The sequence below is a fragment of the Pelodiscus sinensis genome, unplaced genomic scaffold, assembly GCF_049634645.1.
Source record: "Pelodiscus sinensis isolate JC-2024 unplaced genomic scaffold, ASM4963464v1 ctg34, whole genome shotgun sequence".
Taxonomy (NCBI): Eukaryota; Metazoa; Chordata; order Testudines; family Trionychidae; genus Pelodiscus; species Pelodiscus sinensis.
This window is the reverse complement of record NW_027465849.1, coordinates 3,569,425-3,589,693: the sequence shown is the minus strand read 5'-3', so window position 1 is coordinate 3,589,693 and position 20,269 is coordinate 3,569,425. Positions and strand designations below refer to the sequence as shown.

The 20,269-nt window shown below is 58.3% G+C and overlaps 2 protein-coding genes and 1 long non-coding RNA gene across 3 annotated transcripts in view; 1 reads left to right on the top strand and 2 right to left on the bottom strand.

Annotated features, from left to right (window-relative positions):
* LOC102446569 (uncharacterized) overlaps window positions 1–12,146 on the bottom strand; it is a 30,103-nt gene extending 17,957 nt beyond the window's left edge. Inside the window, exons 1-4 of the mRNA XM_075915029.1 lie at window positions 11,949–12,146; window positions 7,960–8,133; window positions 5,578–5,754; window positions 11–229 (exon numbers count right to left, since the gene is read on the bottom strand). Coding sequence (XP_075771144.1) covers window positions 11–229; window positions 5,578–5,754; window positions 7,960–8,092 — 529 coding nt within the window. The 5' untranslated portion in view covers window positions 8,093–8,133; window positions 11,949–12,146. The remainder of the gene's footprint in view (window positions 1–10; window positions 230–5,577; window positions 5,755–7,959; window positions 8,134–11,948) is intronic.
* A 1,787-nt stretch (window positions 12,147–13,933) lies between these two features.
* Window positions 13,934–19,775, bottom strand: LOC106733023 (germ cell-specific gene 1-like protein). The gene is made up of 5 exons (XM_075915478.1): window positions 18,585–19,775; window positions 17,989–18,036; window positions 17,575–17,727; window positions 16,235–16,346; window positions 13,934–14,769 (listed from the first exon to the last, which is right to left on the bottom strand). The coding sequence occupies exons 1-5, from the start codon at window positions 18,895–18,897 to the stop codon at window positions 14,451–14,453; spliced, it is 945 nt and encodes a 314-aa protein (XP_075771593.1). The 5' UTR covers window positions 18,898–19,775; the 3' UTR covers window positions 13,934–14,450.
* On the top strand, window positions 17,606–18,716 carry LOC142823849 (uncharacterized). Its single transcript, XR_012898939.1, has 3 exons — window positions 17,606–17,744; window positions 18,375–18,493; window positions 18,605–18,716. It is a non-coding gene; the product is annotated as an uncharacterized LOC142823849 (long non-coding RNA).
* Window positions 19,776–20,269: the final 494 nt, after the last annotated feature.

The window sequence follows — 20,269 nt, the reverse complement described above, 5'->3', positions numbered from 1 at the left end:
TTCTCCTCACCTGTGTGAAGCTTGACAAGACAACTGTCCCCTCTCTCCAGCCCCTGCAGTCTGACCTCATCCAGCGTGGTCAGATAGTCCAGGGTGTTCAGAAATCCCCGTTGCTGGCTGTACTGCTCCAGGTTCACCCCGTGCTGCTGCCACATGGCTTTCCTCAGGCTGACCACCGGCAGGCCGTCGGGGTAGGAGCCCAGGGTGCTGCAGAGGAGGTCCGCGAGCTCTGGAGAAACAGAGACATCAGGAGAGATATAGGCTAACGGGGCTAAGCTAAGCCATTGGCCAGGTTTACCCAACATGCCCTGGGGCAGAGATGGCTGGGTTGAGACAAGGCTAAGATGTTTTATGTATTGTGCTTAATGGGTAGCGTAAGAATAAATGTTAAATGCCTGTAACCCCGCCGAACGCCCCTCTCTGGCTATTCTTTCAGGCCGTCGGTAAAGAACATAAGAACGGCCGTACTGGGTCAGACCAAAGGTCCTTCTAGCCCAGTATCCTGTCTACCAACAGTGGCCAACACCAGGTGCCCCAGAGAGGGTGGACCGAAGACAACGATCAAGCGATTTGTCTCCTGCCATCTCTCTCCAGCCTCTGACAAACAGAGGCCAAGGATACCATTTTATCCCCTGGCTAATAGCCTTTTATGGATCTAACCTCCATGAAATTATCTAGCTTCTCTTTAAATTCTGTTATAGTCCTAGCCTTCACAGCCTCCTCCGGCAAGGAGTTCCACAGGTTGACTACACGCTGTGTGAAGAAGAACTTTCTTTTCTTTTATTAGTTTTAAAGAAGCATCAAGCAGACTGTTTGTGTCTGTATCTAACGTCAAGACAGAAAGAGACCAGAAGAACCTCTGCGACTCAGCAAGACCACACTGTTAGGCCTCGGGCTAACTGGAATGCAGGCTGTGGGGTAAAAGAGCCGTACTAAATAACTGAAGTTTTGTACTAACAAGAGTGGAGATTCGAACTGGAACCTTACAAAGGCAATTCTATCCCTCCGCCTACATGAAGCAATTATGTAGTCCTTGGGGCGTGGGGGGAGTGAACGGGCAAGGAATACGAAGCTTTGGAGAAAGAGATAAAACTCCAAGGTCTCCTCAGCGTCCAGATGGCCAAAGGAGGAGTGAAAATGAGCCCTAAGGAAAAGAGATTGGTGCCAGACCAAGGCGGCCTTGGAGTTACAGACAAGCAGCCCTACCTAAACCAGACAACACCACATGCTGACAATTGTTACTTACCAGCTCTGTGTTCTTGGGGAGCCAGGGAGGGACACTCATAGAAAGCCATCCCCCTTCCCCAGGCCTCTACTTGAATCAAAGACAACTGCAAGGAAAAGGCCAGGGAAGACCCACCTAAGCCCCTTCAGACAAGGGGATAGAATTAAAGAAACACCCCAGGCTCATCTTCAAGGAAGACAGAACAAAGAGATTTCTCCATTAGCATCCAGCATGGAGACCAGCTCTTGCAAAGCAGGAACCGCACTGAACTCTGGGATACTGACCAGCGGCCGTGTGCAGCTTGACCTGCTGCTCACACACAGGGAGGAACTAGGAGGGGAAGTAGAGGTGGGTGACAACCTGGGCACCATGGTCGATTTCCGGATCCTGACCAAAGGAAGAAAGGAGAGTAGCAAAACACACACCCTGGACTTCAGAAAAGCAGACTTCGACTCCCTCAGAAAACTGATGGGCAGGATTCCCTGGGATGCTTATGTGATGGGGTGAGGTCACAGACGACCCCTCAGGATGCTGACACGGCCACGGCCACGGCCACTCACTTCCCGTTCTCTGGGACTCCTCACCGCCCGGTGCTGCTGGGTCCGCTCCATTGGTCTCCCCCAGCCAAAGACCCGAGCTGAGGTCCCTGTCCCCACCGAGAAGCAGCACAGACATTGAACCACCTTCCTAAGGTAGCACTCCCCAGATGGGATCAACCCCCAAAGAATTAGGTCAGTCCCCTTTAACAATGAAAGGGGGAAGGTGCACATTGGTTGCCCCCCCCCCCCAGGTAACAATTAATGACACTGGGTTTGATAGAAAATAAAATGATTCATTCTATTAAGTGGAAGCAGTCGGATTTAAGTGGTTAGAAGTGAGAACAGGCAGAGCAAAGTAGGTTACGAATCAAAAGACACAAAACCGCTTGGCTAATTCTCCACTGACACCTCAGTACAAACTTCATCAAACTTACCCTAAAACTTCTTTTCCAGCTGCTCCTCCAAACCAGGGCGCTCTTCCCCACCCTGAGGTCCCTGGCCCCTTCCTTCAGGTGCAGCCCAGCCAAAAGACCCGGGCCTCTGCTTTCCTTTTCCTTTTGTTAAGGTGAGGCCACTCCCTACCAACCACTGCTCAGACTGAAGGACAAAAGATTGTTTAAAGGTGGCTCATCTAGAAGTTGCAGGCAACACCCTCCTTGTCTCCCACTCACACATTTGAAACTCACAAAGTATTCCCCACTCCATGTGTCTAATTTTACACACACACACGATACATACAACAGAGTAAGATCAACAGAACCAGCGGCTCATGACATGAAGATCGATGGGTTACATGAAATAAGTCGCTCAAACCACCTTTGAGTGATGTACATTCATAAGAACATAAGAACGGCCGTACTGGGTCAGACCAAAGGTCCATCTAGCCCAGTAGCCTGTCTGCCGACAGTGGCCAGCACCAGCTGCCCCAGAGAGGGTGGACTGAATACAACGATCAAGTGATTTGTCTCCTGCCATCCCTCTCCAGCCTCTGACAAACAGAGGCCAAGGACACCATTTTATCCCCTGGCTAATAGCCTTTTATGGACTTAACCTCCATTAAATTATCTAGCTTCTCTTTAAACTCTATTATAGTCCTAGCCTTCACCGCCTCCTCTGGTAGATACGCTGGAGGGCAGGGATAGGGTCCAGAGTGACCTGGACAGATTAGAGGATTGGGCCTCTGATGAGGTTCAACAAGGACAAGTGCAGAGTCCTGCACTTGGGATGGAAGAATCCCAAGTATTGTTACAGGGTGGGGACCGACTGGCTAAGTAGCAGTTCTGCAGAAAAGGACCCTGGGGATTCCAGTGGATGAGAAGCTGGATATGAGTCAACAGTGTGCCCTTGTAGCCAAGAAGGCTAATGGCATATTAGGGTGCGTTAGGAGAAGCATTGGCAGCAGATCCAGAGATGTCATTATTCCCCTTTATTCGGCTCTGGGGAGGCCACATCTGGAGTATTGTGTCCAGTTCTGGGCCCCCCACTACAGAAAGGATGTGGACGCATTGGAGAGGGACCAGCGGAGGGTGACCAAAATGATTAGGGGGATGGAGCATATGACCTATGAGGAGAGGCTGAGGGACTTGGGTTTGTTTAGTCTGCAGAAGAGATGAGTGAGGGGGGATTTGATAGCAGCCTGCAACTTCCTGAAGGGAGGTTCCAAAGAGGATGGAGAGAGGCTGTTCACAGTAGCGAGGGATGGCAGAACAAGGAGCAATGGGCTCAAGTTACACTGGGAAAGGTCTGGGTTGGATATTAGGAAAAGCTATTTCCCTAGGAGGGTGGGGAAGCGCTGGGATGGGTTCCCTAGGGAGGGGGTGGAATCTCCATCCCTAGAGGTGTTTAAGTCTCAGCTTGACAAAGCCCTGGCTGGGATGATTAAGTTGGGATTGGTCCTGCCTTGGGCAGGGGGCTGGACTTGATGAATCCTGAGGTCTCTTCCAGCTCTATGATTTTAGGAAAGCAGAGAAGCATGGCCTGATGGGAAATCTCTGCTCCAGATGCGGATGAACCCAGGCCTGCTCACACCCAAATTAGTCATGATCAGACCCATTCTAGTCATGGATCCTATTGACATCCAAATACTGAAACTGCCTAGTTGCATTGTGAGCACCTTCAAGGAGCATCACCCACAGCCAGGGGTGCTTGGTGCTCAGTCTATTGTCTCGCCTCTGTTTACCCAGAAACAAATCCAGTGTCCTCCTCCAACTATTGTCCTAAATTAATGGAGATTGCCTATCTCCTAGAGCTGGAAGGGACCTTGAAAAGTCATTGAGTCCAGTCCCCTGCCTTCACAGCAGGACCAAGTACCATCCCTGACAAATTTTTGCTCCAAATCCCTAAATGGCCTCTGCAAGGTTTGAACTCACAACCCTGTGTTTAGCAGGTCAATGCTCAAACCACTGAGCTATCCCTCCCCTCAACCTACAAAACTCCTGCCCTTGTCCTGAACCTGCAAAAACTCCTGCCCTTGCCCAAGAAAAACTGTTCTGTTGCCTGGATTTAAACTGCATCCGTTACATTGAGACGTCTTCATCTCCTGCCTGATCGTGCTGGGGGCTGTGCTCTGCTTGTCTCCTGCCCTCCGGACCCCCGGCTCCCATCACCACCTGGGAACCCCGATTAGTGCAAGCTCCATGGAGTGGTGAGGTCTCTCTCTCTCTCTCTCTCTCCCCCCTCCCCACACTACCTCTCTCTGAGCATAACCTCCTGACCGTGCCCTATGGATTGCTAGCCCTAACATTTGTAATCAGATTCAATTTAGATGTAATATTGTAACTGTTTTGTGTTTGGCTCCTCATATATATCTATTCACTACCCCGAAATAAATCACTTTCATTGGTAAGCGGGTTGCTTCTCTCTCTTCTCCTTTCTCTCTCACTCGTTCTTCCTCAGGGGTGTTGGTTTGGCTTCCCCATTCGCTCTGCAACAACGCTTCTTGTACCCACGCTAACGATCCCCGTCGGGCCCAAACATCCTGTGGGGTTTGCTCATCGTGTGGTTTACCAGCGAGTGATTGTGGTGTGGGAGTGGGGACAGGGAGGTGCTGAAACTGGGGGCATATGAGGATGGCAGCTTGACGTGCTGTTCAATCCAGCCCACGGAGTCCAAAGGCACAGGAGGGTGCAGTGTGGCATGGCTGTTAAACCAGCCTGCTGAGTCCAGGGTCAGCGTGTGAGTGACCTCTCAGACGTGCTCTGTTAGTGGGGGTGAGTGTCCGTGTGTTGCTAAGGTGGGAAGAATCCCTTCCTGAGGAATCTAGCTCCTACAGGAGAGCTCCCGTGAGAGGGGGGAATTGGCAGCAGGGAGAATTCAGCTCCATATGAGAGCACAAGCAGCACACGGATAGAATTGTTCACCTCCCCCCAACCCCATAAGAGTAACCCTAAAAAATAAGCACACCCTAGAGTATTGGGCAAATCCGATCACACAATGGAAAACAACTTCCAGAGGTACAGACGTTTACACAGACTGACCGTGCACAGTGCATAGAACGGAACGGAAGAAAAGCCCCTAGAAAAGATGGGAGCGTCTTGCCTGGGTCTTTGGGGCTCAGCTTCTCAAGCTTGGAGCCCCAGTCCAGACTGTGGTGTCCACTGCCTCGCCTCAAATCAGCTGGCCCGCGGCTAGTTGTGAGCAACAGACTGGTAACTCGAACGTGGACAAGGCGGTTTGGTGTGAGTATGTGGGTATAAGTGCACTAGATGCATATGCTAGAATAATGTTACATGATTAATAAATGTGGCGTTTTGCCTTATCCCCCCAAAAAAGATCCCGTGTGATTATTTAAAGTATAACGCCCCGGAGAGTCACCTGGATTCATTCCCGACATCAGCCATGGTGCACCGGGATCCAAGCCGGCAGCTGTCCCCAGGGGGGGATGGAAATCAAGGGCGGCATTGACAGAGGCATCCAAAGACAGGCTGTCCCAGATGTCGGCCAAAGGAAACTCGGAGAGATTCAGAAGCGGCTGTGGGGAGAGGGCACCAACTGGGAAGCGAAAAGAGAGAAGGTTAGAGAAAGGAGGGGTGTGGCAGGGAGGCGCACACCCCGCACTGGGCCGCAAGGGGTTAATACGCTGTAGTTGGAGGAAGTCCCGCCTCCCCAGCCATACTTGGCAGGTGCCAAGCGCTGGGCGAGTATAAAAGGGAGCAACACAGCTCAGTCTGAACAGGAGCTCCAGAGACGGACCAGCTACAGATCCAGACAAGGGGAGCCAGAGACCAGAACAAGCCTCCAGACCCGGCAGAGCCCTGGAAGGTGACTTACACTGTGGGGCCGGAGGACCCGAAGCCTCACGGATCATCCCCACTGCTAGAGACCGTAGGAAGCCACTCTGCGTGTTTTGGTGGGATCCCCTGCTCAGCTAGGGGTGGATTTCAATGCCACTACCAGGGCGGTGGGTCGGGGCCTGGTGGAGCTGGGGCCCTCCTCCCAGCCAAGTGACAGCCCCCTTGGTACTGACCATTAGGCTGCGCTGCCGTGCAAGCAGCAGCTGCTCCATAGGCTCTAGAACTGCGGTGTCCAACACGCTAGCCACACGTGTTGAGTGTGGCTAGTTGGCTACAGCAGTCGCCCCTCTAGTGGCTACTGCTTCACAACTGGTTGGACACCACGGCTCTAGAACCTCAGAATGGCCACGCTGGGTCAGACCCAAGTCCATCTAACCCAGTGTCCTGTCCACCGACTGTGGCCAACGCCAGGGGCCCCAGAGGGAGTGAAGAGAACAGGGGATCCTCACATGATCAGCTTCTGACCAAGACTAGGGACCCCATCCCGGCCTAGCCTGGCTAACAGCCATGGGCCTAACTGCCACGAATGTATCTAGCTCTTTTCTGAACCCTGTTAAAGTCCTGGGCTTCCCCACAGCCATTGGGCAGCGCTGCCCTGGAGTGGTAAGAGCAGTGTCTGCACACCCCTCTGAGCCCCCCATGCTTGGAAGGGGGTGTGCACACTGCCACAAGGGGGGAACGAGCTAAAACAAAAGGAGAACAAGGAAAAAAAACATGTTAAATGTCTATGGGTATGTCTACACTTGCACCCTATTTCGAAATAGGGATGCAAACGAAGACATTCGAAATTGCAAATGAAGTCGGGACTTAACTATCCTGCGCTTCATTTGCATAATCGCGTTATGGCGCTATTTCGAAATAACGCGTCTACACAGCGTGTTTTATTTCGAGAAAAAACCCTTCTCTCGAAATAACTGTTAAACCTCATTTTAGGAGGAATACGGGTTATTTCGAGAGAAGGGTTTTCTCTGTGTAGACGCGTTATGAGGATAGGCCAGGAAGCAAGGGGCTTAAACTGCAGCAAGGGAGGTTTAGTTCGGACATTAGGAAAAACTTCCTGCCTGTCAGGGTGGATGAACACTGGAATAAGTTGCCGAGGGAGGTTGTGGAATCTCTATCCCTGGAGATATTTAAGAGCAGGTTGGACAGACGCCTGTCAGGGGTGACTTAGACCAGGGCTACTCAACATGCGGCCCACGGTCCGTTTGTTTGCAGCCCACAGGTGGGAGCTAAAACAAAATATAATGGTCTTCTGCTGAGCCGCGTTTTTGTAGTTAAATTCCTGGCCTGTCATTGCTCAGTCAAAGTGCTGACATATGGGTGGAAATGAGGTAACTGTTGCATTTTATTCATAGCAGCAGAACTGACTTAAATGGGGCCGGCGTGTTGTGTGGTCTTGCCTTAATTTTTGAATTCATGCCCATCGGTGTGAAAGAAGCTATTTGCATATATCTGCATATATATTTGCAGGGATATGCAACCACGCTTCAGTTGCGGCCCTCGGCATGTGCTGGGAGTATCGCTGTAGCTCCCAATGTTGAGTACTCCGATCTAGACGGCGCTTGCTCCTGCCATGAGGGCAGGGGACGGGTCTCGTTGACCTCTCGAGGTCCCTTCCGGTTCTAGCGTTCAGAATCTAGGATTCCACCTGTGCCCCAGGGCAGGACGCTCCATCGTCACGCTACCCTGCTCTATTGCCTTTATTTCCTTTTTATATTTAATTAAAGCGGTAATTAATATTGTGCATATTAAAGCTCCAAACTGGCTGAGTTTAGTCACTGGTGTGGTTTGTCCGGAGCGCCCCATGCTGTCAGGATAACAGCCTCCTGCTGCTACTGGCCATGGAACCTCCCCTCTTGGCTCCAGCGGCAGAGCCCTGTGAGAACAATCCCACCCTCCTTACCTCCCTCTGGTATCCCCGGCTGCGCCTGCGAAGAACTGGCGAAGACCAGAGAGCTTCCGTCCCACAGCAAGCTGTTCCCCCACGAACCCGGGCTCTCGGCAGCCGGGAGAGAGGCCCAGAAGTCCCAGGACATGGGGGAGTCCCGCTGGAGGAAGACGGGGAGTGGCACCGAGCCTGCTGGACAGAAACCAGAACCTCTGTGAGCCCGGGAGGAAGGGGGCGCTGCCCCCAGCAGAGGGCACCACCCTAACAGGGTGCGGGGCTCAGCAGGGAGCAGTCGACACAGCAGTCAGCACCAGTGCCAAGGCAGATCTGGGAGGGGGAGGTAGGTCTAGTGGTTAGAGCGGGGGGCTGGGAGCCAGGATGCCTGGGTTCTCTCCCTCACTACACAGGGGACTGTAAAAGTCTCAGAGGGGCAGCCCTGTAACTTTCAAAACAAGGCATAGTCCTGTGGCATCTTAGCTGAAGTGGAGGGGGAAAAAAGCAAGGTGCGAGGGATCTCTCACAATTTATGACAGGGAAAGAAGAAAAAAAATACCTGGCAATTGTCGGGCGGGTGCTAATTAGGGATGTAATAGTGCAGTCAATTATCCGATAAGCAAAAACGTGTAAGTTAATGCACTAGACGACACGCATTTCTCTTCTCCCCCGCCAGTACATTTTTTTAGCAGGCTCGCACCGGGTCCGGGACCTACCCCTGCTTCGGCTCTGCATGTAAAGTGTGTTAGGAGCCAGGTGGACAAGCAGCCCGGTTTAATGCTGGCTCGCACTGGGCCCGGGAGCTCAGTCACCACTCTCCCCTCGCCCTTTGCCACCAACAGGGGCTGCTGCCACTCCGTGCTGCTGCCTCTGATACAGAGGCAGCAACACAGGCCAACAGGCAGCCAATCTGGAGGGAAGCTGGTTTTTAAAGTGGCAGGGAGCTCCTTAGGAATGGGGCCGAAGCATACTGCCTGCCGGCCTCCATTGTCAGCCTTTTCTTATAAAGTACCCCTTTTTCCCCCAAAAAATGATAAGTACCCCCAGGACCTACAGTTTTCAGACACACACTCTTTTTTCTACCTGTGCAACACATGTGTGTAAACAACTTAATCAAAGCTGGGCAGGCGGTGAAATTTTTGGGTGTAAAAAGTACAAAAAGAATAAAGCGCTGTAAAACTTGAAAGAAAAATCCAGTTTTCTCCAAATATCAGTTGTGTTGACTTACGCCCCAGACGTCTCTCACGTACCCCTAAGGGTACTCGTACCGCTGGCTGAGAAACACTGGACTAACCGATAATTCATGAGGTTAATCGGCTACTCAGGTAACCGATATTTAACATTCCTAGTGCTAAGGAGGCTAATTGAGTGGGCTGGAACGTCGCTTTTGATGTCACTGGGGTGTTGAATGTAAGGAAACCAGATTTTATAATGGTCCATCCAGTTCAAATCTTAGTTCCGGACCTGGGGAAAGTGTCAGATTTGAAGGCCAATTCTGTGCGCTCCCTCTGTGGCAGGCTCGTGAGATTCCTTTGTAGAAGGACGGCCCTTTTAAATCCACGAGTGAACGCCCACACAGGATACACGTGCCCCTCCAGGTGTCCAGATGTCTGATTTTGAGTCCATTAATTCTTTGTCACAGCGGCCATCTTGTCTGGCCAAGGTCCATGGCCGAGGGGTGCTGCTGGCCCTGGATGGTGTTGAGCACAGTAGAGGATGTAGGAGCCCCCATGGTGGTGGCGAACATGGCGAGCGTCTGTGAGGGTGTCGCATGTGCAGAGGTGTGGACGGAGCTGACAACAAGGTTTGATGCTGGGATAGATCCCTGAGTGATGGGTGAGTGTATCCGGGGTGTGACACATGAGGGCTGTCGGTCGGCGAGGACTGGCCAGTCCCCTGAGGCCAGAGATGGTTTTCCAGGAGAGGCTGGAGGTCGTCAACAATGCGCTGGAGGGGTTGGAGCAGAGAGGCTGTAGCTGAGGACAGGGGGGTCCTGTTATTTTCCTTGTTGGGAAAGAAGCCGATTCCTGGATTCTCGTTTCTTCACTTCCCCGGGGGAGATTTCAGTTTTAAGAACGCCTGATACAGATCCCATGGGGGGGTTTGTTTCGCGCGGTGGAACTGGAGCAAATCCGGTCGGATCTTAGGGCCGGGCTGTAAGCAACAGGTTGTCCATGGTGTAATTGTACCATGGTGACCAGGACGCGGCTCTCTCGTGCGGGCCGGTCCAGGCTGACCTTCCTGGCGGGCTGGAGGCTGCTGAAACCCCTGTGGAATTCTTCAGGGGATTCCCGTGGGGCCATACGATGAAAACGAGGAAACTTCGCCCAGGGCCAGCCTGAAAGATGGCAGCGCGGTCGTGGGGCCGTGGAAAGCACAAATTGCCCCCAAATTGGAAATGGTGACTTGGTGACAAATGGGGCTTGCGTGTAGTGTAGCCCCCGGGGCTTCCAAAGTCAAGCAGCTCTGATCTAGATCCATGTTTGTTAGTCTCTCGGGTCCCCAGGACTATGCATTGTTTTGAAGAGTGTAATCTAGCCACGGTTTAAAGGGGCCTCACCCCCACAGCAGTCCCCCACTCCCTGGAATACATAGGGGGCCTGATTCCTGGCCCCCCTCCTCCGCCCCTCCACACACACACCGGGATACATCGACGCTCAAGCCTAAAAACGGTTTTCAGTGCGTGGCAGCCAGAGAGTCACTCACTCTAAACGGGACAGGGTGTCCTGCAGCCAGGTGTGACTCCGGATTGACTCTGGGGGCTGAGGTCAGAAGCCGGCCCTCCCTCAGTGCTATGGGGGGGTGGACACGAAGCGGGGGGAATTGCTGGGGTTTTTTCAATGGCTTGCATGCAGGGAGGGGTGGGGCTGAGTGTCCCTGGTGTGGGGAGGGGAGAGAGAGGTGGATGTTACAGGGGCCAGCATGGAACTGGGGATCCCGGCCAGAGGCCCCAGCGACTGGTGCCCGGCAGACTCAGCTCAGGTGGCACTGGCCAGAGGGAGGCCAATGGGCGGCAGAGGCAGGCCCCAGCTGGTCCCAGCCAAGGGGAACAAAGGTCGGAGGAGAGAAGAGAGGCCCAGGCGAAGACAAAGGCCAGAAGCAGGGTTTGGGGGCAGGAGGCGTCCTGCTGGACAGTGCAGGGTTTCTGGGGTTTCTAGAGGGCACAAGCAGAGCCCCCCCGGCTGCAGGGCAGACTCAGACAGGCTGGGCCCAGGGGGGCCAGGCCCGAGGGTCCCTGTGCTGGGTTCAAAGCTGTCGCACTGAAGGAGATCCGCCTTCCAAGGATCGTAGGGGCCAGGTATGAGCACGGCCTGGGAACCCCTGACAGGGACTGACCTCGAGGGGCTGAGACTAGAACCCAGCTCTGCCCCCAGTACAACGGGGGTGACTCCAGATTGAAGTCACGTGGCTGCGATCAAAACCCAGCCCTGCCCCCTGTGCAATTGGGGGTGACTCTGGATTGACCCTAGAAGGCTGAGATCAGAAACTGGCTCTGCCCCGACTACAAACTGGGATGACTCTGGAGTGACCCCACAGGACTAAAATCGAAATCCAGCCCTGTGCCCAGTGCAATCAGGGATGACTCCGGATCCACCCCACGGGGCTGAGATCGAGAGCCAAACCTGTCCCCCATACAATCTGGAGTGACTCCAGATTGATCCCACAGTGCTAAGATCGAAATCCAGCCCTGCCCCCAGTGCAATCAGGGGTGACTCCGGATCCACCACACGGGGCTGAGATTGAGAGCCAAACATGGCCCCCCTACAATCCGGAGTGACTCCGGATTGACCCCACAGGGCTAAAATCGAAATCCAGTCCTGCAATCAGGGGTGACTCTGGATCCACCCCACGGGGCTGAGATCGAGAGCCAAACCTGTCCCCCATACAACCTGGAATGACTCCGGATTGACCCCACAGTACTAAGATCGAAATCCAGCCCTGCCGCCAGTGCAATCGGGGGTGACTCCGAATTGACCCCACCGGGCTGGGAACAGGGCTCCGGCCGGTACCTGGCTCGCTCGGTGGCCGCAGAGCGCAGAGCGGGGGCGCAGCGGAGCCCGGCCTCTCGGACTCCTTCCCGGGCCCGGCCCCGCTCCGAATCCGCCCCCCAGCCGCTCGCTTCCGAGTTCGCCTCTTCCAGCCCAAACCGCGCCCGGGGGGGGGCCAGGGCCGCTCCCATTGGCCGGGGGCACTTTTGAATAAGGAAGCGGCTGGAGTTTGCCCCGCCCCTCGCTCCTCCCCCCCCCCCCCCCTCCAGCTCGGACTCCTCGGTTCTCCGGGAGGGGGAGTGCGGGCTAGTGGGTAGAGGGGGGGCGATCGGGGGCCAGGCCTCCTGGGTTCTCTCCCTGGCTCCGGGAGGGAGTGGGAGCTAGTGGGTAGAGGGGGGCTGAGACCTAGGGAGAGAGTCCTGGCTCTGGGGGGCTACTGGGGGGGCCAGGACGCCTGGGTTCCCTCCCAGCTGTGGGAGCAGAAGGGCGGCTGAGGGCTAGAACGGGAGGAGTCACCCGCTGACTGCAGGGGGCGTAAGGGCTGCCTTTGATTTCTGCTCCCCTCGGACCCAAGAGTCCCCCCCTCCGGCCGCAGTGGGGCAGGGGGTGCAGCCCTCTGGCTTCGCACAGCTGGCTGGCCTCTGGCCATGGACGGCTCTGACCCTTGTCCCTAAAGTACCAGATTAGCTCTAGGCCAAACAAACACAAACCCAGTGTCCGAAACATCAGCCTGCCTTTGTGTGTGTGTGTGTGTGGGAGGGGGGACAGTGCTGGTTTTACTTTGGCTTTACAGGTCTTTTTAATGCCCCGTCCTGCACCGTGCCTCGGGGCAAATTAAGCGTTGGAGGGGGAGGCAGTGGGGACCAGAAGCAATGGGGGCTGGGGCAAGGAAGGGGGGAGTGAGACCCACCACCCTACAGCCAGAGCATGTGGAGTCCGGAGCTGTGGGTTGGCACCTGAAGCCCCATAGCAGGAGCCCTCTACCCACCCACCCCATGGCGGAAGCCCTAACCCCCCCCCCCCCCCAGCCGCCCGAGGAGGGACGAGAACTCCGCTTGCTCCTGCAGCCTTGTGCCCCACTGTCAGGGCCACACATCCTGAGGCTGGGGGAGGGGGAAACGCTGCTCCCCCCCCATCGCCAGGAGAGGGGCTACAGAGAAAGCCCTCACACGGCTGCAGTGGCCACCTTCGAGAACCGCCCCTCAGCGCCTGGCAGGGTGCCCGCTTCCCCCTCCGCTCTTGCCGGAAGAACCAGGCTGAGGCTGATTAATTCTTAATTTCTTTAATCACATGGAGTGTTCTGACCTTTGATCTCCCCAGATGGGAGCCACCTCCCTTATCAGAGCCAAACAGCAGGTCCTGCCACTTGCCTCAGCACAGCTGGGGGTGGGGGGAGTTTGAGGGTACCAGGGCTGGGCTGGCAGGGGCCGTGGGTCGGGAGTGAGGGGCACCGGCAGGCCTGGGGGGAGCTCAGGGCCGGGCTGGCAGGGGCCGTGGGTCGGGAGTGAGGGGCACTGGCAGGGCTGGGGGGAGCTCAGGGCCGGGCTGGCAGGGGCCGTGGGTCGGGAGTGAGGGGCACCGGCAGGCCTGGGGGGAGTGAGGGGCCGGGCTGGCAGGGGCCGTGGGTCGGGAGTGAGGGGTATCGGCAGGCCTGGGGGGAGCTCAGGGCCGAGCTGGCAGGGACCATGGGTCAGGAGTGAGGGGCACTGGCAGGGCTGGGGGGAGCTCAGGGCCGGGCTGGCAGGGGCCGTGGGTCGGGAGTGAGGGGTATCGGCAGGCCTGGGGGGAGCTCAGGGCCGGGCTGGCAGGGGCCATGGGTCAGGAGTGAGGGGCACTGGCAGGGCTGGGGGGAGCTCAGGGCCGGGCTGGCAGGGGCCGTGGGTCAGGAGTGAGGGGCACCAGCACAGCTACATCCATGGCCACTTGATGTCACGCCGACCCCACAGGAATCACCAGATGGGGGTGACGTCAGCAGGACCCGGGGTGACATTTCTCTCCCTTTCTGTACTGGTAACTGTCACACCCCCTCCAGAGAGGGTTCTTCTGCCCCCCACCATCAGCCTCCCTCCAGTTACTGCTGTGGGGCCTGAGGTTGCTGGGCCCACACGGACCCTGGGGCTGCCTCGGCCTGCGCCACTTGGTGGCCCCACTAGGGGGCTCTGACCCTAGGACTGCCCTGGCCTGCGCCACCTAATAGCCCCACTAGGGGGCGCTGACCCTGGAGCAGCCCTGGCCTGCGCCATCTGGCAGCCCCACTAGGGGGCGCTGACACTGGGGCTGCCCTGGCCTGCACCACCTTGTGCTCCCACTAGGGGGCGCTGACACTTGGGCTGCCCCAGCTGGCAGGATCCCATTGGGGAGGGGTTTGTGGGAAGAAGGGAGAGGGAAGGGACATGGATTGGAGAAAGGGAGGAATAAAGAGGCATGAGTGTGTGGGGGGGGAAGACTGGATTGGGGGAGGGGAGGTTGTGGGGACTGTAGAGTTAAAGGGGGGAGCCATAGTCGGGTGCGGCCCCCCGCCCCCTAGCAGGGCTCCCCATTGTCTGGGTCGCCGGCACCCCCGTAGCGCCCCCCAGCCAGGCCGGCGTAGCCCCCCCCGCAGCCCTTGCGCCCCCCGGTGGCGGGGGGGCGGGCGCAGCCGGGGGAGAAGTCCAGCGAGTCGCTGACGCTGAAGACGTACTTGTCCCACAGGAAGCGCTCGAGGTCGGGCGCCAGGCCGGGGCGCGGGCCCCGCTGCTGGCAGATGCGCCGGCGGTACTGGAACTCCAGCAGCGTCTTGGTGTAGGTGTTGAGGGTGAGCACGGAGGCCGACATGCAGAGCGTGAAGGAGAGCCAGGCCATGCTGGGGGGTGCACAGGAGCCAGGGGTGGTCACAGCCCTACACGCTCCCCAAACCCCCGTCCCTGCCCTCAGGCGCTCCCCCCACCCCCTTCCCCACTACCGCCAGCCCGGGGACCCACAGCTCTGTCCTTGTCACTGCCCCCCACCCAGCTACCTACCCTCCCACCCAGCCATCAGTCTGTCCGTCCACCCACCCACCCGTCTGTCTGTCCTTGTCACTGCCCCCCACCCAGCTACCTACCCTCCCACCCAGCCGTCAGTCTGTCTGTCCACCCACCCACCCGTCTGTCTGTCCTTGTCACTGCCCCCCACCCAGCTACCTACCCCCCCACCCAGCCGTCAGTCTGTCCGTCCACCCACCCACCCGTCTGTCTGTCCTTGTCACACCCCCCACCCAGCTACCTACCCTCCCACCCAGCCGTCAGTCTGTCCATCTACCCATCCACCCGTCTGTCTGTCCTTGTCACTGCCCCCCACCCAGCTACCTACCCTCCCAGTCACCCACCCACCCGTCTGTCCGTCCACCCACCCCTCTGTCTGTTCTTGTCACTGCCCCCCACTCACCCACCTGTCTGTCCGTCCATCCAGCCCCCTGTCTGTCCTTGTCACGCCCCTGCAGCTACCTACCCACCCATTGTGCTACCCTGCCACCGAGCTCCCTGCCCGTCAGTTTGTCCATTCACCCATCCACCCATCTGTCTATCCTTGTCACGCCCCCCCACCCAGCTACCTACCCTCCCACCCACCCACCCACCCATCTTTCTGTCCTTGTCACTTCCCCGCCAACAACCTACCCGCCTGTTGTGCTACCCTGCCACCAAACTAACCATCGGTCAGTCTGTCTGCCCACCCACCCACCCGTCTGTCTGTCCTTGTCGCTCCTCCCCCAGCTACTCACCCGCCGTGTCTGTCCACCCACCCACCCGTCTGTCTGTCTTTGTCGCTCCTCCCCCAGCTACCTAGCCGCCCACTGTGCTACCCTGCCACCAAACTACCCATCCGTCAGCCTGTCCATCCACCCACCCACCAATCTACTCACTCACCCACCCACCCGTCCATCCACCCGCCAAGCTACCCACTCACCGTGCTGCCTCCCACCTTCCCGTCCATCCACCTACCGAGCTACCTACCCAACCAGGAATCCATCCATCCATCCATCCATCCATCCACTGGCCTATCTCCCCCTCCCCCACACACCCCGCCATTCATCCACCCATGCATTTCCTACCCACCCCACATCCCTGCACCCCTCTGTCCTTCCCTCCCTCGGGGCTCCATGCCTGCCCCCCCCAGCATCTCCGGGGCTCTTCCAAACTGCCAGGATGGATCCCGCTGTGTGTCCCCAGAGCAGGGGAGAAGCAGGGTGCCTGGGGCCCTCGAGAGGGGTCACGCCCCTCTGCCCCATTTCCTGCCTCCCTGAGCCAGCCAGGCCCTACTCTGGGTGCCCCCTCCCCCCCGTTACTCACCCGAAGGACCAGCCGTAGTACCAGGTCTGGGGTCTCCAGTCCTTGGGCCCCAGGTTGACGGCCACCTGGAAGACGGTCATGTACATCATGTGGGCCACCATGCCCAGGAGGCCTGCGGACATAGCCCGGTGAGCAGGGGCGGCAGGGCCTTGGGGACAGCAGCGGGACTGGAAGGGTTAACGGGGGGTGAGGTGAGGGAGCCCTGGAGTTGGAGGGGAGCACCCAGCAGCACAGTGATGAACACAGCCTGGCGTTGGATGGGGACCGGGTGGGCAGCTGAGGGGGGCTGGGTACCCGACACCAGGGTGACCACGGTGGCAAGGGCCCTGAGGGATGCGGGGGGGGGGGGGGGCAGGGAGGGAAGGCGGGGGGTGCTCGGTACCCGACAGCAGGGTGACCACGGCAGTGAAGGCTCCGGGGGATATTAGGGGACAGCTGAGGGTGCAGAGGGGAGATGTGTACCCGACAACACAGTGACCACTGCAGCAAAGGCTCTGGGGGACAGTGGGGGACAGGCGGGGCGGGGGAGGGCGCTCGGTATGCGACAGCACGGTGACCACAGCGGTGAAGGATCTGGGGGACAGTGGGGGACAGGCGGGGTGGGGAAGGGCGCTCGGTATGCGACAGCACGGTGACCACAGCGGTGAAGGATCTGGGGGACAGTGGGGGACAGGTGGGGTGGGGGAGGGCGCTCGGTATGCGACAGCACGGTGACCACAGCGGTGAAGGATCTGGGGGACAGTGGGGGACAGGCGGGGTGGGGGAGGGCGCTCGGTATGCGACAGCACGGTGACCACAGCGGTGAAGGATCTGGGGGACAGTGGGGGACAGGTGGGGTGGGGGAGGGCGCTCGGTATGCGACAGCACGGTGACCACAGCGGTGAAGGATCTGGGGGACAGTGGGGGATAGGCTGGGGGTGCTCGGTACCAACAGCAGGGTGACCACAGCGGCAAAGGCTCTGGGGTGTATTGGGGGGCAGGGAGCAGGCAGGGGGCGCTCGGTACCTGACAGCATGGTGATCATGGCGGTGAAGGCTCTGGGATGTATTGGGGGGCAGGTCGGGGGGCAGGCGGGGGGAGCACTCGGTACCTGACAGCACGGTGACCACAGCGGCGAAGGCTCTGGGGTGTATTGGGGGGCAGGTCGGGGGGCAGGGGGGGGCGCTCGGTACCTGACAGCACGGTGATCATGGCGGTGAAGGCTCTGGGGTGTATTGGGGGGCAGGTGGGGGGTCAGGTGGGGGGCGCTCGGTACCCGACAGCATGGTGATCATGGCGGTGAAGGCTCTGGGGTGTATTGGGGGGCAGGTCGCGGGGCGGGGGGGGGGGGCGCTCGGTACCTGACAGCACGGTGACCACAGCGGCGAAGGCGTTGATCTTGAGGCCGCCAACGAAGCCGGCATAGCAGGTGGCATCCAGGGCCATGAGCAGGAAGCCGATGCTGAGCAGCGCAATGTACAGGAACTCGGACGCCACCGACAGCCACAGCACCCCTGGGGGGGACCCATGGGTGAGCACAGCCCCCATCCAGCGCCCTGCTCCCCACGAGCCAGCCCCATCCCAGCCCCCGCCCGCTCTTCCCCTGCTGGGAAGGGGGGGCTGCATGGGTGCATTGGGGGGCTGCCAGCTGGAGCCCCCACCCCGGGGTGCCTGGAGGGAGGTGCCAAGCTGGGCCAGCCACGTGCCTCTGGGGAGGGCATTGCCTGGCAGCAGGGAAAAAGTCCCGCGCAGGATCCGTCTGTCCGGTCGCTCACCTTTCTCCGACTCGGGGGGCAGCTCAATGAAACTGCGGCAGATCTCACCTAGGGGGGCAGGGGAGAGAGAAAAGGATAGAGAGTGAGATCAGTGAGATGGAGGGGAGCTCCTAGCTTTATCTGGTTTACCTTGGGATTGCTGGAGGATGTATTGAGATGCGGCCACCTCTGGGGTGAGGCAAGGGGGCTGAGCATCCATACAGCCTGCTCTGGGAAGAAGTGCAGAAGCTGGCTATATGGGGATCCCTCACCTGGCAGAAGATGTGACCACCTCTGGAGTGGAGTGTGGTGGCTGAGTATAACAGGGACCCACCTCTCCCAATGGGAGATGCAGTCCTCTCTGGGGTGGGGCACTGGGGCTGGGTATAACATGGACTCCTCTCCAGACATTAGGTGCAAGGGAGAACCCCTCCCTCAGCAGAAGATGCGCCCAGCTCTGGAGTGAAGTATGATGGCTGAGTATAACACAGACACCTCTCCAAGCAGAGATGCAGCCTCCTCTGGGGTGAGGCATGGGGACTAGCTCTATGGGGACCCCTCCCTGGGCAGCAGATGCACCCAACGCTGTGGTGGGGCACAGGGACATCAGTCTGTACCTCTGTGGCGTTCCTCGCAGGAGAGCCAGAAGCCGGTGTGGAAGTAGCGGAAGGCGTACTTGTCCTCACCCGTCTCCCAGATGTACTGCACCACGTTGGGGTCCAGGGTGGCGTTGCCAGGCTCCGTCTCGTTGGCCCCCACGGGCACGCAGTTGCCCTTCCGGATGGCCGACAGGCAGGGCGGCTTGACCACCTTGTGCGTCCCCTCACACCAGTAGCTGGTGGCGAAAGCCGACACGGCGAAGCCAAGGGCCAGCGAGTTCAGCGCCAGCGCCAGCAGCGACCGTGTCTTGCGGCTCAACTGGATCATCATGGTCCCGCCAGCAGGGACAGGGACAGGACTTGATGACCTCCTAAGGGCCCTTCCAGTTCTAGTGTTCTATGGTTCTGGAATCCTAGGATTCTAGAATTCTGCAGTTCTAGAATGTTATGATTGTGTGGTTCTAGAATTCTATTATTCCGTGGTTCTAGAATTCTGTAGTTCTAGAATTCTATGATTCTATAGTTCTGTCGTCCCCAAGCCCCTGATCCCGGCCTCTCCCCGGCAGCCTGAGTCTCCCTGGGCAAGAAAGTTTCCCCTAGGGCCACTTCCTGCCCTCCCCAAATTGGATGGAGAGTGTGATGCGCCGCGCTCCAGAGATTTGTACTTTAATCCGGTTTGATCTTCCAGCCCGTCTTGGAGGCAGGGATCCAATCTTGTCTCCTGGCAGCTCCCTAATCCAGTGCTGGGTCTCGGAGGATGATTTAGCCTCCAGCTCCCTCCCCCGCTGCTCTGCCGGGGGGATGCTTCGGCAGCTCGATTCGGACATGGGGGTCCCCAGCTCCCGAGGTGCGGATCTGAGGGGGGGAGGCGAAGCTTCCACGGGAGGGTCTTAAATCCGGTGCGACCGGCGGCTGGGATCCAGGATGCACCGGGTGCAGGTGTGGGGAGTTTGTGGTCCCCGACCTGGTCAATGTCAGGGTGCCAAGAAAACTGGCGCTGCGACGAAGCGATGGAAACGGACGCCCACCGGATCCAGGCTGGCCTCACACAATCCGCTGTCCGAGAAGCGCTGGCCACGGCGGGACTCGGGGGCTCCGCTCTGGATTCGAGCGCCCCTCGTGCCCTGTGAGCTCAAATGCAGCCCCTGCGCCTGGCGCACATCTGGGAAACGCTGGGGGACGGAGCCCGCTACCTCCTGTGTTGGAGCCGCCCCCCGCCCTCCCCGGCACTCAGCCAGGCCGGGGCACCGCGCGGCTGATTGAAAAGCTCTTCATTAGCGGCAAGGGGCCTTGGCCGGGGGGGGGTGGGGTTGGGGGGGGCTGTGGTTTAGCATCTAATCAACAGCGGGGGGTGAGTTATGGCCTGATCTCCTAGGCCTGGCACAGCTGGGGGGCTGGGAGAGGGGAGAGAGACAGAGGGGGTTGGGGTGGATGGATAGACAGACAGACAGACAGACAGAGGGGGTGGTTGGGGATAGATCGATGGGGTGGATGGGGATAGAGAGGGAGGGAGGGAGGATAACCGGAGGGGGTCTGGAGAAGGATAGTTGGGGGGGGCGGGGGGAGCAGAGAGGGCAGGTGTCCAGGACACAACCACCCACACAGAGAGGAGGCTTAAGGGAGTGATGGGTAGATCCACAATGTAGAAACGATCCCTGGCAGAGGAGCCATGCGTGCAGGGGGGCTGCCGTGTGTGTGTGTGT